Source organism: Osmerus mordax, chromosome 1, assembly GCF_038355195.1.
Source record: "Osmerus mordax isolate fOsmMor3 chromosome 1, fOsmMor3.pri, whole genome shotgun sequence".
NCBI lineage: Eukaryota > Metazoa > Chordata > Actinopteri > Osmeriformes > Osmeridae > Osmerus > Osmerus mordax.
In genome coordinates, this window is record NC_090050.1 from 24880183 (window position 1) to 24896645 (window position 16463).

Genomic DNA, 16463 nt, shown 5'->3' on the forward strand with positions numbered 1-16463 from the left:
TAATGTAATTACTCAAAGTCCTTGCTCTGTCAAAACAACATTAGATTTGCAGTATGATTGCACACATTTTACACTAGCATTTTACACAAACTGCCTCTAAAACATAGAAGGTCCACTAGCTTTTTTTTTTTAATAGGAAAATGTAAAACTACAAAAACGGTGAGCCAACGAGTGAACTAAGACAAGAAATAAAATACACAATAAATACATTTGAGGTTTATTTTAATCTAGTACATTCTTATCCATATAAATGAAGGACAGTTTTCCTAGAGTATTTAAATTATATATCATAAACATAATATATAGTAATTGGTATTGATAAAGTATGAAAGTGTACAACAAACTATATACACTGTATGCAAATGTCATCGTGTGTGATTGATTTGGATGCCTTAAGGTTTCAAGTCTACACTGGAACCAAACAGAGCAACCAGTTGGTCTTCATAATTGGAGATGTTCCTCTTCATAATCTCTTTACACGGACCAAGCAACCGCTCAAAAGCCTGAATGTCTATTACTGAGGGAGAACAGAATAGAAACAAGGGGAGGGAAACAAGTGTATATTTATATGATGACAGGAAGTAGCCAATAATGGTGTTTCATTCAAGACCCTCGTATTGATTTGATCATTTATTGATAATGATAGACATGGGAATAGGTTTGACTTTGGAGTGGATGTAAGGTATCTAGGGGAAGCAAATGGAGTAATAATCCCATCCAGATGGACAGCAACATAGACAACACAGGGAGCTGGTGGAGGGTGGCAGCAGCACGAAATAATACAACAACAATTATATTGCTGACCTATGGTGGACCAATCGGCTTGAAGCAGGCTAACACAGGTGTTGTTGATGACTGGGATGATGTGTGCTGTCAGAGTCGTGCTTGAACTAGGCTTCACTCATGTTAACCGCTTAATGGATATTGAACTTACCCAGGCACTTGGTTACTCCGACAGCATAGACTGATGCTGCTCGTGGCTTGTTGGTCACCAGAGCCAACTCCCCAAAGTACTGTCCCCTGTGACAGCGGGCTATCTCCACCTCCATGTTGTCCTGCTGACCTGCCTTCGTCTGCAGACAGAGGTAAGTAAGTAAGTAAGTAAGACTTTATTTATATAGCACATTTCATACAAGAATTGTAGCTCAAGGTGCTTTACATAAAAACAATAATACAAGTGATAAACAATTCAAACAAAAATAAAAATCCCAATAAGATCTCTGTTCAAGAGAGAAAACAACATTAAAAGTAGGAAAACCCTTTTGAGATAAAATTACTTAAATGCTTCGGTAAAAAGGTAGGTTTTAAGCTGTCTTTTAAAAATGTCTAGAGTGTTTGCTTCCCTAATATTTATGGGTAATTTGTTCCATAGTTTTGGGGCGTAATTGACAAAGGCCGAATCACCAATCTTCTTAGGACTGCTTCTGGTGACCTCTAATAGGCCTGCATTTGATGGGGTGGTTGATTGTTCCAGCAACAGCAAAAGGTCACAGGCAACCAAAAACATTTACCATGACAAAAAATTAACTCAAAACCCTGCATTATGCAACCAAGCGTACGCAGGCGAAAAGCGATGTAAAAAATGATGAAGAAAAGGAAGACAAAAGGAGGATTTTACACACTTTGCTTTTCATCATGATCTTCACTTCGCCTGACTCCACAATGTAGAAACAGTCAGCCATTTCCCCCTGAGAAAAAAATAGAAAATACAAAAACTTTATAGAATTACAAGGCCACAGATATATTGTGTATAGTGGTAACAGTGAACTGGCTACCTGCATGATGAGACGCTCCTCATCTTTGAACACTCTTACTCCAAGAACATCTACGATCTTCATTCTCTCAGACAGCTAAAGAAGGTTGGGTCGTGACAAAGGCACAGAAAATATGGATTTATTCAGGGTCTTCAATATCAAGAGCTCAGGAAAACTCAAGTAAAAAAAACCTGTGTCTCTTGTACCAACACGTACCTCCAGAGACTTCAGAAGGGGAACACATTCGATGAAGGCATCGTACATCCTCCTCTTCTTGGCATTGTTTTTCACAATCAGTCGGTGAAATGTGGCCCGATCCTGAAAAGAAAAACACACACAAGCTACAGTGCAAAAGTCTTTGGCACAATTCAAATTCATGCAAAAATGCATTCATACATTAAGAAATAATGAAATTAAAAGGCAAAAAAAACCTCAACACTGCACTTTTATACTGCCACATAAATAAACAGGACAAAATGTCCATGAAAAAAAAAAAAACACAAAAAAAAAACATATATGCTTGTAGGCTACATCACATTGCCCAGCTGGCCCGGTTACTCACCAGACCCCACAGCGCCCCCTCCTGAGTGGCGATGATAGTTGCAGCTCGTGGGGTGTTATACATGAGTGCCAACTCCCCGAAACTGCCCTTGTTATCATATGTCCCCACGCGCAGCCCAACGCCATCCTTTTGGACTACGATATCATACACACCCCTTTAACAGAGAGGACAGGAGGATCAAGGGGACGAAAGCCTTCCTCTAGAACCTCTGAACACACGCATTCATACAAATACTCTCTCATGCCGCAAAATTGTTTTCTCTACTACACTAACAACACACACCTCTCAATGACGTAGAAGTTGTCTCCGTCGCTCCCCTGGTCTATGATGTGCTCCTGGGATTTGACGCGTACCTCGAACATGCCGTCTAGTACTTCTGAGAATTGTTCCTGTGTGTGTAGGCGGTGGGATTTACACGCATATACACAGAAAAGCAAACATGTAATCGTGTCATTTACTTGGTCTTTTTCTATTTATTTATTTAAAAAAAAAGAATACTCATGGAGAACAGCGCTTTCTTTACCTGGTCTAGGGTTTTAAACAATAGTATGTCTCGGCATGCGTCCTGGAGACTGCAACGCTGCTCGTCTGTCTTGGGGTGAACCACGCGAGCCTCCAATTCATCGTCCTCGTCGTCGTCTGGGTTATAGGCCTCCGCACACACTGAGGGAATACAAGTGTTGTGACACGTGAGGCTATCCTCGGGCCGAATGAGAGATGGAACAGAGGAAAAACCAAATCGTTGGAACCATCACACAAGATTAATACTGACCTGATACTCTGCGGTTATATTTCTGGGATGAGGGCAATACAGGCAGGGAGACTGAAAGAGAGTGAGAGAGTGAGAGAGATGTAGTAACCCCAAAATACATATTTAAAAATGACTTTTACAATGTTCTAATTACTTATTTTTCTCTGAAAAGATGTAGGCCTATCCCAATAGAAAGCATGTGATTTTTAAAGAAGACTGATCTGACTGCATCCGAGTAAATGTTAGGACAAGAATAGCATTCACTGAGAACACTATCAGCTGATCATCTATCACGCTGTGCGCGTGTGAGACATAGTAAAGATAACACGACAAAGAACATAAAAAATGGCTGAATTAAAATGAAAAGTATCACTCACACAAAACGTCCGACTCTTCGTCGTCTTCCTCATTTGATTCCTCTAATGAGTTGTTTTCAAAAGACACCCCTTTTCTGATTGATTTAACGGGACACTCTTTCACTGGCTTGACATTACGGCTATCTCGTAGATGAGTGAAATGCTGTATAGCAAATTCGACCATATCCGGAGGCCTGCGTCGCAGAACTTCCACAGTATATGCTTGCAGTAACTCCGTCAAACCAACTGGAATCTGAACACTCATCTCACAACCTTGGAAGTTTATCTGTTGAAGTTTAAATTGCAGTTTATTGTTAGCATTAATCTTCCACAGGCTTTGCAATGTAGCCAACAACGGCATAGACCGGGGAGGACAATCACTTATTTTGACATTGGTCTTTTGATCCGGCAAAGCAGGATCAACCGGGAAATCCATGTTGTTGCTCGGTATTATCCTACCTCTAAAAACGTATTAGTTGGCAGGAAACCGAAGTGTAAAATAACCAATTTGAATGCATGTCAGAGATATAGGCTGGGCCCAGTGAGATCAGACATGCGGTCAAATTTACATTTACATTTAGTCATTTAGCATTGCCTATAGTAGATAAATACATGTAAATGTAAAAGTTGACTTAATGCACACTAGCTCACTTGATATGCACACTATGCACACTTGATAACTAATGATAATAAGCCTACCTTATGATGTTGCCTTCTCGGTGATCCGTTTCAGTCTGACATTTCTCATACATTTGATAAGTGCGCTTTTGCCCCCCGGCGAGACCACCCATTTCCCTACACCCGAAACCCCCGCGCACGTCCGCTGACAGACTGGTCTAGGCCTACCGGCTCCACATTTAGACCAATAGCCTATCGGAAAGTATCGAACGTCTTTCAGATCAAATCTAATTAACGGTTGTCTAACCTTTTGTGTTTTGGAGCGTGACAATTATTCGTGCTCTGTCCACTCTAAAGCTTCAAAGGTTTTGGGAGGATATTTTTGTAACTGTAGATGAAAGAGTCAGTCACAGGTGACCATCAAAGTTTCTGCTAACGTTGCTAATATATTAAATGTTTTAACGGAACATAGACTAGTTTTCGGACTAACCGTTTTGTTAGCCAGCAAAAATGTTTCACAGCAACAAAGTCTGCACTAACTTGGTTATTAGGGCTCACTTTCTGTTGCCATGGAACAGCATCTCATAGTCTGTGTGCTGGAAGAAAAAGTCACGAAAACGTTCCCTTGGACCTTTCGTTGCAAATCCATGGTAACTGTTCTCCATGAATAATGATAATTTCTTGAAAACCACATAAGACTAGTTGAAGGTTGTATTTACAAAACAGTATTCATACCGTTGACTATCGATAGTGAACATCGGGTTGCCAGCTCCCCTAAACAATTACAATATTCCCCTTTACAACACGGAAATGTGGGTCTTATTGCTTAAATCAGACAAAACTGACCTTGCAAAAGAGTAGTCTTTTACAATGTTTCAAATCATTTTATTTTATTTGTATTTACATACATAAGACAAACAATGCCATTTCCACTGAAAAATCATAATGTTATGGCTTCACAACCACTAGATTAGAGCAGATCATAATTAGCTCAAGCTCAAGAACTAATGCTAATCATTTGGTTATCTGGTTCATTCATTCAGACATGAATGTGACCACATAGTGAACATATCGATGTCCAGATCTGTTGCGACTGGAACACATATCGTAAGAAGATGCACCTACTCCCTGACATACGGATATATTCAAGTCTGTAAAGGTAAGGCACATGTTCAGTTCGTTTTCTATTTAAAAAAACAACATAACAAAAACACACAAAGTACAGAAGAAGGAACATTTAACCTGTGTGTGTTGGTGACGTGCACCCCCAACCCTTACCATGTCACTGTATCAGCTTGTTCCCTTGTTGGGACTTTGTGTGTGTTTGTGTTTGTGTTTATTCTACAAGTTGTCTGTGTGAAACAATGTGTGTATCAATGAATCACAGTCTGATATGAGATGTGTGTTTTAAAAGCATGTGGTGGACTTCGTTAGCTAGGGACCTGACTTAGATCACAAGTTGGGTGCCGCCCAGTTCAGGAACTTCATGGCAAGCTCAAATCCTAAGAAGCAGGCCTGAGGAAAATAAAGATGCAGACGTTGATATGTACATTAATTTTTTTGTTTTTCATTCAACATTTATGTAACTAGGTCCAAAACGTCAATAACTGAGAGGGAAAGATGACGACACAACGTCAATATCCACAACTGACCCAGAAAATTCTGAATGATCTATCTTTTCACACTACGACACAATATCACTGTTGAGTGATTCAACCCTTGTGTAATCTTCGGGTCATTCTGACCCATCAGTCATTGTGACCCACCGTCGTATTGCGACAACTTTATCGCATACAAAAACAAAGTGAAGCATTTTCTTTTAACCGTCGGGCTGTCTCAGACCCCCCACATTGCAACGGTTAAAAGAAAATGCTATTTATTTGTTTTTGTATTGGGTAAAATTGGGTAAACACAACGATGGTTTGTTGTGAACCTTTGGGTCGTGTGACCCGAAGGCAGCACAAGGGTTAAAATGCAGAGCTGGATGAAAGACGGGGAAACCGAATCCCTTTGAGAAAAGAGATGCGTCACAGGAATACACGTTATCGCAGCAGGAGAGGCGAGTTCACGCGAGAGTTGTGTACAGGTTAAACGGCGGCTGGTCTTGTTGTCGAGGGTACTTACCGCGTTGGCGGGGAAAGCTCGGAGCATGACCGCGGTGAAGCCCTTGTAGAGAGAACCTACTCCCTCCTCTCTCAGCAACTCACGCAGAACATCCCGGAATCCGTTAGGATACTTTCCCTCTGGAGCTGTGTGTGTGTGTGTGACAGTGTGTGTGTGTGTGACAGTGTGAGTGTGTGTGTGACAGTGTGAGTGTGTGTGTGACAGTGTGTGTGTGTGTGACAGTGTGTGTGTTAGTGAGAGCTCAGGTCAGACATGTCACTCACATTCTATTTTTTACCGTTTATCCAAATAAAGTCAACAAGGCCGGTTAGAATTGACCAACCTGTTTGGAAGCGGGACTTGAGCACATCAGGGGGTATGGCCACGGCCCAGTTGAAGATCCCAGCCATGCCTCCAGCAAACAGAATACTGGGAACACTCAGCTCATTGGGGCTGCACAGAAACAGCAGTTAGTCTGCAGATGTATTACACACTCACTGATATATAACACACACATTAACTGACATAACAGACACTCACTAGTCAACACATCAAACATCTGTACTGCGCTGGAAAGGTAGGAAGGTTGTTTTTTGTGTATAAAATTCATACATGAGAAAACGTTTCTAAAAACATTAGATGCTCGTATAGGGTGCCCTCATTCAACACTGCATGAGTGTGACTAGCAGTTGAAAAAACTCACCTTTTTCCCGCTGGTGTGAGAATACGCTTTAGCCATTCATAGGTCATGAAGTACATCCCACTGGCTGGCACATCTAAAATCAGAGCAACAAACAGTTCATTTAGAAAACTCCAAGCTCCCAGTCATTCACTGGACAGGGGCCATGGTTTTCTGTTATTTAGTTTCTGTTCTCTAGCACTTTGAGTTTCAGAAGACACAAGGAAACGAAGGTGGAAGTCCAGACTGGCAGCTTTAATGAGGGGATTTTCCTCCATATAGGATGAATGGTTTGGACACGACAGAACACTATGATGTAATGGGAGCAGACCAGACCAGCTCTGTGCTCACAGCCAGCACCTCTCATCAGGGTCAGAGCAGTACCTCTCATCAGGGTCAGAGCAGTACCTCTCATCAGGGTCAGAGCAGTACCTCTCATCAGGGTCAGAGCAGTACCTCTCATCAGGGTCAGAGCAGTACCTCTCATCAGGGTCAGAGCAGTACCTCTCATCAGGGTCAGAGCAGTACCTCTCATCAGGGTCAGAGCAGTGCCTTTGTAGATCCCCTTAATGCCGCTCTCTCTGTACAGCTGCTTCACACAGTCCATGGGCCCGGCGTACTTCACCTCTCCACTAGCTGCCTGGATCTATGTACACACACACACGTTACCACACACACACACAACCACACACACACACAAGCATGTATTTTTGCCCCAGGCTTGGTACCAGTACTCCTCTCACCTGCAGCAGACACTTGATGCGCTCTCCTGGAGCCATGATGGCGGTGGTGAACACACCGGACAGCATCCCAGCAGCAAACAGCTGGTGATATCTGGAAGGATCCACAGAGGATGAGGTGCTTCCTACCCCCCCAACGTGTCAAGATCCTCGTACAGTTTTATTGTAAATTGTACAGCACTTTTGCACCATTTGTGTGAGGGCTTTATAAATAAATTTTGATTGATTGAAGACAAACACCCACTGGTGTGTATACAGTGTCACTTACTTCAGGATCTCGTCTGGAGTTTTCTGCTGAAGCTTCTTGCCCAGACCGAAACCAAAGAAGCAGACGGCGAACATCGGGGTCACTCCGATGATTGGAGCTGCCATGCCCTTGTACAAGCCTTTCATTCCCTGTACATGAGCACAACATAAAAATAAATAAGAAAATTGCAACCAACACATTCAATATTTATATTTGTCTTTCTCTCTACACCCCCACCTCTTTGGCAAGAGTCTTTTTGAAACAATCAAAGGTGCCAGCATACTGGGGTATCTGTCCTGGTACAGGCTTGGGTTGTGTCTGTATACGAACCTGAAGATTAAACAGACACAAATTGAAGGAACAGGAGAACAGACCAAACAATATATAGTATTTAAACGTATTCGTCAAAACATACGGATTTGAACGGCATTACAGGTTATACTGCGCGGGACAACCAGTAACGTGACAAGCCAAACCTGCTCAGGACTTTGGTTACGTCATGGGTCAGTGGATAACGTTATTGTTACAGCACTGATTCGTAAATGCTTTAATCAATACATTAGCTAACTACATATAAATAAGCTTTCTGTGAGTAGGACATTATTTCCATGTCGTTATTTGAATCTGAATATCTTGCTAGCCTGCTAGGTAAGACAGGACAAGCCCGTGGGTTAACAATTTGGTAACATTTCAAAATATAGTGCAAACAGGTAATAAACGAACAGCCTTTCAAGCTATCTTACTTTTATTGTGTCGAGAGGGTGTCCAGCAAAGACCAAACAGACACCACCAAACCCCCCTGCTACAAAGTTTTTTCCTGGACTGATGGTCTGCGACATGATTCCTCCTTTTCCTTAAAAATAGAAAAGAACACTCAGAAAAAGGTAAAGTAGTCGGCGGTAACAAGTGAGGACGTACAAAACTGTGTAGCTGCTGCAGTTTTCTGTCAAGCCGCAAAGACCTTTCACCCAGATCACTGCCCGGACTGAGTTTACAGCAACACCATACACGATCTTTGTCCGTCTATAATTGCTGTCCGACCAGAATAGTACATTTCTACCCTGTTAAAGCATAAGTGTATGTGTTAAAGCTATACATATAAATAGGGCCCTAAACGGTTCACCAAAATATATAATGGTAAACTCAAATACTATTATCCTATAATCTGTAGGCCTACGTAATTTCAAATACTAAAAAGCATGTACGGTAGACTACTTCTATATCCATTGGGTGTATTTACATTTAGCAAAACATTTCCATTATTCAAGACCGATACACTAACAAACGTCTAGCAAATGGCCCATGGTTGCTCATTTATTCCCATTTGTTCATGTTGTTGCTAGAAATTTGTAGCGTATACATGTCTTCAATAGGATGTACACATCCTAAACTACAACAATAAGCCAATATAGGCTACATGCAATGCTTGTAATTAATAGTCCTAACTGCTGTTTAATCCAGACAAACAATACACTTAATTGAGATGTTTATTTGCATTGTAAACATTAGGAAAATACAGTTGACCCCATATCGCCTTTCCAACCATTTCATTTTCTATCTTTCTTTTAGAAAATATATTTTAAGTAGTTACCATGACACAGTGGTGGTGGTTAAGGGGAAATGACGAACACTCTCACAAACCCATTTACAAAACATACATTAATCACATGTAGGGTTACTCATACTTAATTTACTGATCAACACTCATGAACACACATACAGTATATAAGAATAGACATTATTAAAAACCAACTGTGTATGTGATTTGTTTATGTTACTCAAACAAAACACCTCCTCAAATGCCTCTTATTAAACCAAGTGTTAAGTAATAAAAAATAAGATATGAAACCAAGAGACATCACTGTAACAGATGCGAGGGCGTGTGGTGAATTAACTAAATTAGTGTCCGAAACGGATAAGGATTGGAGAACACGGTGGTCAGTACCAGAGCCGGCCCAAGGCATGAGCGAACTAAGCGGCTGCTTAGGGCCCCCGTGGCCACCAGAGGGCCCCCAAGACCACATGAAATTACAGTTTCATTTAAAAATTATATATATATTATATATATTGTATTGGTGTCACCGAGGGGCCCCCAAGTTAATTCTGCTTAAGGCTCCATAAAGGCTTGGGCCGGCACTGGTCACTACAGAACTGGTGTGGGGTGGACGGCCCTCGCTTGTTAAGTGAGCCTCAAACTGACTAGTCGGGTGTTGAATTTGGGACAATAGTGGAGAATATTCTCACCAGCCAAAACACCACTTTTCTCACCAGCCAAAACACCACTATTCTCACCAGCCAAAACACTACTATTCTCACCAGCCAAAACACCACTATTCTCACCAGCCAAAACACCACGATTCTCACCAGCCAAAACACCACTACTGTCATGAAACATAAAAAAAATACAACTACAAAACAAGTTAAGTGAGTAGGTTGAGCCATCTGAAAATCCCTTAACATTAACAACAAGTGCATTAACAATACATATATTCCCTTTCAGTCATAGTCCACACAGGTAGTCAGAGCTGGTTTAGAAGACGTATTAGAAGCAGCCATTGCACTGGTTTAGCCTTGCTTTATAATACTGTTACTCTGCAGCTAGCCGTATCCTAGCAGAAGCACAGACCAGGACTTGTCTAACACTTGTTCTGTAGAGCTTTTCACGGCCAAATTGCAAATGCGTAGTCTGGCATTATCAAGGGGCGCAGACCAAACCCCCCTGGACCCAGTGATATAGAATTGTATAGCGAACGAAACACCACCTTCGTTGATGACCAAAATGCCTCCATGGTGCTTCTCTGTTCTGTCATTATATTAAACCAGTCCTGTATTCGGTAAAAGGTTGCGATTGGCAGGGCACTTTGTACCAGAGGGAAATCTGTTTGAACGGGAGTTTGGCCAGACCACTCTGCCAGAGCAGATTAACCATGACAACACAGATGGGCCTCCCAGGCTAGGCTATGCCAAGCACAAAGCAATTAGCGCAGATAGCAATAGTTAAGCTATGCTTCAGGTTAAGAGTCAGGACCACAGATAAGTGAACACAACTTTTGTCTTTAAACCTACTGTGATGCCATGCCACCTTGCAAGGAGTAAGAGCGAGAGTGAAACACAGAAAAATACAGAAAAAGAACAGTGTAAGAATACAGTATGCTATCAGGAAAACAAGCTACTCAGAGTAGTTATTTCCCTTTTAAGGAAGCAGACGTTACCACCGGGTTCCCAGGTCTAGATTAATCTTAACCCCAAACTAAAAACAACCCCCATCTTCAACAGACTTCTTGAAAGAGTGATTTAGTCTAGGACAAGCCATAATCTAGCCTAAATTAGTGTAGAGGAGACACTGATGTGTTCTCACAGCTAGCTAACCAGTCAACCCAAAGCATATAGACAGCGACATCTCCACAGGATAACAGAGCAGGCTACTGTGGGGAAGGCCACAAGTGTCTTATTCAGCTTTCGTTCAGTTGGGGGAATTCCTTATAGACCTGCTGTACTATTAGTTTATCCATCTGTTTGGCCGTGGCTCCACCCCCATCGCCAAGGGTTTCGTCATCTGCTTCCTCGTTCAGAATCATGCGCAGCGCCCCCTGCAGGTCACTGACACGGTGTCGGTGCTCCAAGTAGTCTGTGGAGCGCATGATGGAGTGCATGAGGGAGAGATACTCCATCCTCAACTGGAGGGAGAAAACGAGAGAGAATTAAGAAATTATGGCTTTTTTTTCTTTTTATCAAACAGACTCATGGGTGCCGTAGCAGAGAATGTGAATGTGTTTGTATCTAGGCAACCACCTTGTCTCCAGGTGACAGGTCAGAGATTTGTCGAACTATGATGTCAATCATCACCATCATGTCAGTGCGGTAGAAGATGTCAGCAGATTCTCGGCTGGCAAAGACATCCTGGAGGAACTTAAGGACGGAGTGTGGGGCCGGGGGGGCGTGTTTGAAGACACACACAGGGTCATCTGGAGTCGGAATACAGAAGAAAAGTGTAACAAATTTGTTCTCACATTTAAGTCAAATTTTATTCAGAAAACTGTGATAAAATCTGAGAAAGTTTAAAAAGTCTCACCCCCTCTGTTTAGCAGCAGCAGAACTTTCTCTGTGAGGATCTTAGGGTTTTTCTTCATTACGGTCTGCATGATGACGTTGTTACTGGGCACTGAGGGACAATCACAAATTCAGGAACCTCAAACCTCTCAAAACCTAAAGCTGTTCATGAACACAACAATGTTTCCATAGCAACATCAACACTATACGCAAAATAACAACCATCCAAACCCATAAAAATAATAACAGCCAGCTGGGCTTTGTATTTCAAAAGCTTCCCTCACCAGAGAGGTGCAGGTTGAAGGCCAGGAGGAGGTTGAGACAGAGATCTGGCAGCTGCTCAGTGGGATCTGATGGAAGACCCTCCTCCACCACGTCCAGAATGAACTGGACAAACCCTGCGTTCAAGTGCTCTGTGGACCAGGTCAGAAGAGATACGCATGTGTGAACGAGACACAGCGAAACATAGTACACAATGGAATCGCATGTTCCACTACTACTTTTTATACTACTTCCTCCTCCTTACTATCAGGTGGCTTTAGAAGTAAGTTATGAAACAAATTCTCTGTCTCTTACCGTAGTGGTGATAGGGAACTTGTTCACCCATGGAGAAGATCATCGTCAGCACCAAAGCAGTGTAACACATCTTCTGGTGCTCTGGTAGAGACAGAGAGAGAAGCACAGAAAATCAAAGAAAGGAGAAGAAGAAAGAGAGAACTCAGGACAGGGAACATGGACGTGAAGAAGCATACCATTGTAATTATTCAGAAATTGTTTGATTTAAATCTGTCTAAAGGGGTTGAAGGGGCTCTGGAGTTGGGGACTGTCAGTAGAAAGGAAGGAGTGAGGAGGGAGGGAGGGGGAGGAGGAAGGAAGGAAGGAAGGAAGGAGGAGGAGGGAGGGGGAGGAGCAGAGGGACCCACCCTGGGTGTCCGTCTGTAAGTCCCTGGCTAGCTCCATGGGCAGAATGGAGTTGAGCAGGGTGGAGATGAGGGCTGCGTCCAGGCTGCACACGGCTCCGAACACCTTGAGCAGCAGCAGGCGAAGGGACACACGGTGTTCCTACAAGGTCAGCGAGGAGACACAGAGCTGTGAGTCATGGAGAGGACATTCTGGCACATTCTGTTGAGAGATTTTACTGAAGAGGTCTCCCTCAAAGTGGTTCTTACCATCTGATAGTAGGAGACCAGTGACAGTACCGGTTCAGAATGGTTGGTCTTGCACATCCTGTTACACACCTCCGGGTCTGCGTCGGTCTGAGAACACAATTCTTCAGACGTTTACAGTTGTTTCCACAGCTTGTGTAACTTGACCCACGCAAACTCTCTCACACTCAAAAGGCGACTCGAGCGGTTGTCTCACCAGTATCTTCAGCAGCTCCTCCAGATAGCAGGCTATGAGGGTGTGGTCCTCGTGGAGGGCCCAGCTGCGCTGCTGGGAGTCCTCGCGATGGCGAGCCAGGTCGCCGAAGATCACCTCCAGACGCTGCTCATCGTGACACACCTGGCCCCGCGGCAACGCTGAACCCAAATCCTACAACGACAGCGGTGGCAGTTGTAACCTCTACCCAGCTCGCAGCAAAAAATTATGTTAGTGGATATTTCAACCAACAATTACAAGTCTGACCTTGCTCTCCACCAGTGAGAGAAGGACTTTCTCTAAGTCGGAGGAGGCTTGAGGTAAGGCGGTCTGCAGGTGTCCCACGACAACGCCGACGGCCACTCGCGACAGCTCGTAACTAAGGCCCGTGTTCTTACGCACCAGCTCGATCAGCTCCGCCCCCGTCGTCATGGGAAAGGGCTCCGCCCTGGTGGGGCTCCCCAGGGGACTCTCGGTGACAGGGGGAGGGGCTACGGGCCACTCTGTTTCTGATTGGTCATCCAAGCTGGGCTGTAAGGGTATTGTAGGTTGGGGCTGGGTCTGGGACGGAGGCTGAGGTGCAGGGCCTCTGTTTGAGGGAAGCGGCTGTGGTGGGGGGTGGGGGTGGGTGTCGTCAGGTTGGGGGGCAGGGGGCTTGACCCGACTTGGGACCGGAGGCGGGGTGCTGGCCACACTGGGAAGGCTGATATCAGAGGAGATCACTGAGTGGGAGGAGCTGGAGTCTAGAGAAGCTGAGCTAACGGCTGGGGACAGGCCCAAGCCTGCATCAGGAGCGGGGCCAGGAGAGGGAGGCACAGATGACGCTTCGGAGGGAATGTCTGGTGCCGCTGAGAGAGAGAGAGAGAGAGAGAGAGAGAGAGAGAGAGAGAGAGAGAGAGGATGAGGACGATCAAGGAGAATACAGTGAATGAAGTCGGGTTGCAGTTCATGGAGGGAGAGAGCGTTAGAGAGGAGAGAAAGGACCGAGAGAGAGAGAAAGAGAGAGATCAGCGAAGATGAGGAGCTAACCTGGACGTCTGGTAGCTCTCTGCTTCTCAGGGGGGGGTGGGGTGAGGGGCGCTGCCCGGCGAGGTTGAGGAGGAACCTGAATGAGAGGAAGACAGAGGGAGAACCAGGAGGAGAGACAAACAGAACCACGCCACGTTAAACATCCCCAATAGGACACAGGACAGAGTGGGTGTTGGTGACGCGTGCCCATGTCTGAGATGTTACTCTGGTCCACTTGACCTGGTAAAAGCCCTGTTCTCCTTGCATGTTCTCCAGACTCCCTGACACTGGCACGCTGGCCTGGCGTCGACTGAGCCCATTGGGGGGCTGAGGGGTGTTGGTGAGAGACAGCTCGCTGGTGGAGGAGGGCAGACCGTGCTTGGATGGAGTCGGGCTTCGTCGTGCCAGGGTCTCCTTCCTGTGGTGGATCAACTTCCTGTCCCAGAGACAGCAGGAAGTCAGACCGACAGGAAGCCCCAGGACAACATTCCACTCCATATGGACTGAATATACTCAAGCCAGCACATTAGACACCATTTAATGTCAAACAACGTATATAATTATATAATTGAGTTAGTTGTAGTGTAATGCAATATAATTATGTTGGTATCAAAAGACTGACTGTAGGACATCTCTCTGTTCAAGATTGTATTTGCCCCCATTCTTCATGGCCACATTATGGATGCCTTCGATTGCTCTGTCGATGGACTGCAACACATCATCCTGTTCTGGGGCCTGGGAGACAGAGAGAAAGAGCGTAAGAAAGAGAGTGTGAAATATTTATTCATCACAGCATTAACAATGAGCCTCTGGACAAAAACTCATATCTGTGTGGCTGGAGGGAGAAGGGGACTTCAGGCGGAAAAAAATGGGACAGTTATCTAACTGTGATCAAAGCCTGATGAGAATGCACCAAACACTCAGTACAGCATCACATTTGCTCACATCAAGCTACTCACACTGGCTGTGGAACGGGAATGCACTCGGACCAAGCAGCTTAGAAAACTAAAGATGCTCGTTAACAGTCTGCTGCGGTACTAACCGACATTTGACTGGCACTATACAATCTGAATGAGAGCACTGTAGACCCAGCAGTTACGGCTGTCACTGGTGTCCCCATGGGCAACTACCGTCTTTCTTTTCGGGCTGCTCCCCGTACTGGTCTCCAGGGACCCGTGTCATGAGGTCTGAGCTCCAACTGCGCGTGACACAGATGCGTCGCAGCATTTTCGGGGCATTTTTCATTTATTTAGTTCTTGTCACAACGAGCCCTGCGGCACGCAGCAGATGGCATTGCAAACTTGGCAAGTGTTCTCGATTCAACCCTGTCCTCACCAAATGTCAGTTTATTTTTTAACGGTGCTGATGAAACCAATGGGGTTGATCTGCCCTTGCACAAATTGAGCAACGCCGTTCCGAAAACTATTGACAAGCACATTAAAGTAAAAATATTATAGAATCCATGAAGCCACCTTTGCTTGCTCGTTCTTTAGTTTGTGAGTCGATAATGGAGGTTACAAGGCTAATACCGCACTAGCATGGCAAACTGCCTCTGTCAGAGAAAAAAAAATCCACGTCAACGCTGACTCTTGGAAAATGAACTATTGAAATTGGACCTCCTACCTGAATCTTTTCGACATAAGATGCGGGGATGTATCCCGTCTCACCGGAGGTGCAGCGAGATCCAAGCCACCAGTGTTTGTTGCTTCGCTCCAGAATCAGAAAGCTCTCCCCGGCCGCAAACTGAAGCGAGTTGGGCTCCGCGGATCGAAAGGCATACAGAGACCGATACATACTTTGGCTTCGAATCCCTCCGTAAATTTCTTTAAAAGCCAAATAATGCACGCAAAAGATAACACGGTTACCTCATTGATCGATTTACCCTGGGGACGGCAACCTAAAATGGATATTTACAACTTGAGTAAATAAATCCTGCGTCCTCTGTATTGCTTACTACATGACAATCCAACTTGCACTCTTTCACAGTAAACACAGCAGGGGGCGCGCACGCAAAACAACATATGCCACGCCCATTTAGAGGAGACGCCCCCTGTCATTCAGACCGTTGAATCAATTCTAGAGTAGGCCTGCGAACAATTTACATAAAGACATATCTAGTTTACATAATTATGATACTACGTAGAGCCCTGGCAGGGGAAGCACGTGGTCCTTCTGTCTTGGAATGTGTTTTACTTTCCACCAAGTCAAACAGCAGCTTAAGATCACCAATTCGGTG

At 44.4% G+C, this 16463-nt stretch overlaps 1 protein-coding gene and 1 pseudogene across 1 annotated transcript; both read right to left on the reverse strand.

The window, feature by feature from the left end:
• Positions 1-141: 141 nt before the first annotated feature.
• On the reverse strand, positions 142-8716 carry LOC136950921 (cAMP-dependent protein kinase type II-alpha regulatory subunit-like; annotated as a pseudogene).
• Positions 8717-9284: 568 nt separating this feature from the next.
• Positions 9285-16169, reverse strand: LOC136950793 (NCK-interacting protein with SH3 domain-like). Its single transcript, XM_067245267.1, has 13 exons — positions 15851-16169; positions 14850-14962; positions 14468-14663; positions 14249-14324; positions 13487-14067; positions 13223-13393; positions 13030-13116; positions 12784-12922; positions 12437-12517; positions 12145-12273; positions 11883-11972; positions 11603-11775; positions 9285-11487 (listed from the first exon to the last, which is right to left on the reverse strand). The coding sequence occupies exons 1-13, from the start codon at positions 16019-16021 to the stop codon at positions 11263-11265; spliced, it is 2232 nt and encodes a 743-aa protein (XP_067101368.1). The 5' UTR covers positions 16022-16169; the 3' UTR covers positions 9285-11262.
• Positions 16170-16463: the final 294 nt, after the last annotated feature.

What these genes read in the sequence shown, in the direction of transcription:
- LOC136950793 (XM_067245267.1), bottom strand. Translation starts at nt 16,021, where the DNA reads ATGTATCGGTCTCTGTATGCCTTTCGATCCGCGGAGCCCAACTCGCTT. An exon ending in AGGAGCTGCTGAAGATACTG is followed by an intron (nt 13,117 to 13,222) that starts GTGAGACAACCG and finishes TTGTGTTCTCAG; the next exon opens with ACCGACGCAGACCCGGAGGT. An exon ending in CTTCAACCTGCACCTCTCTG is followed by an intron (nt 11,973 to 12,144) that starts GTGAGGGAAGCT and finishes ATTGTCCCTCAG; the next exon opens with TGCCCAGTAACAACGTCATC.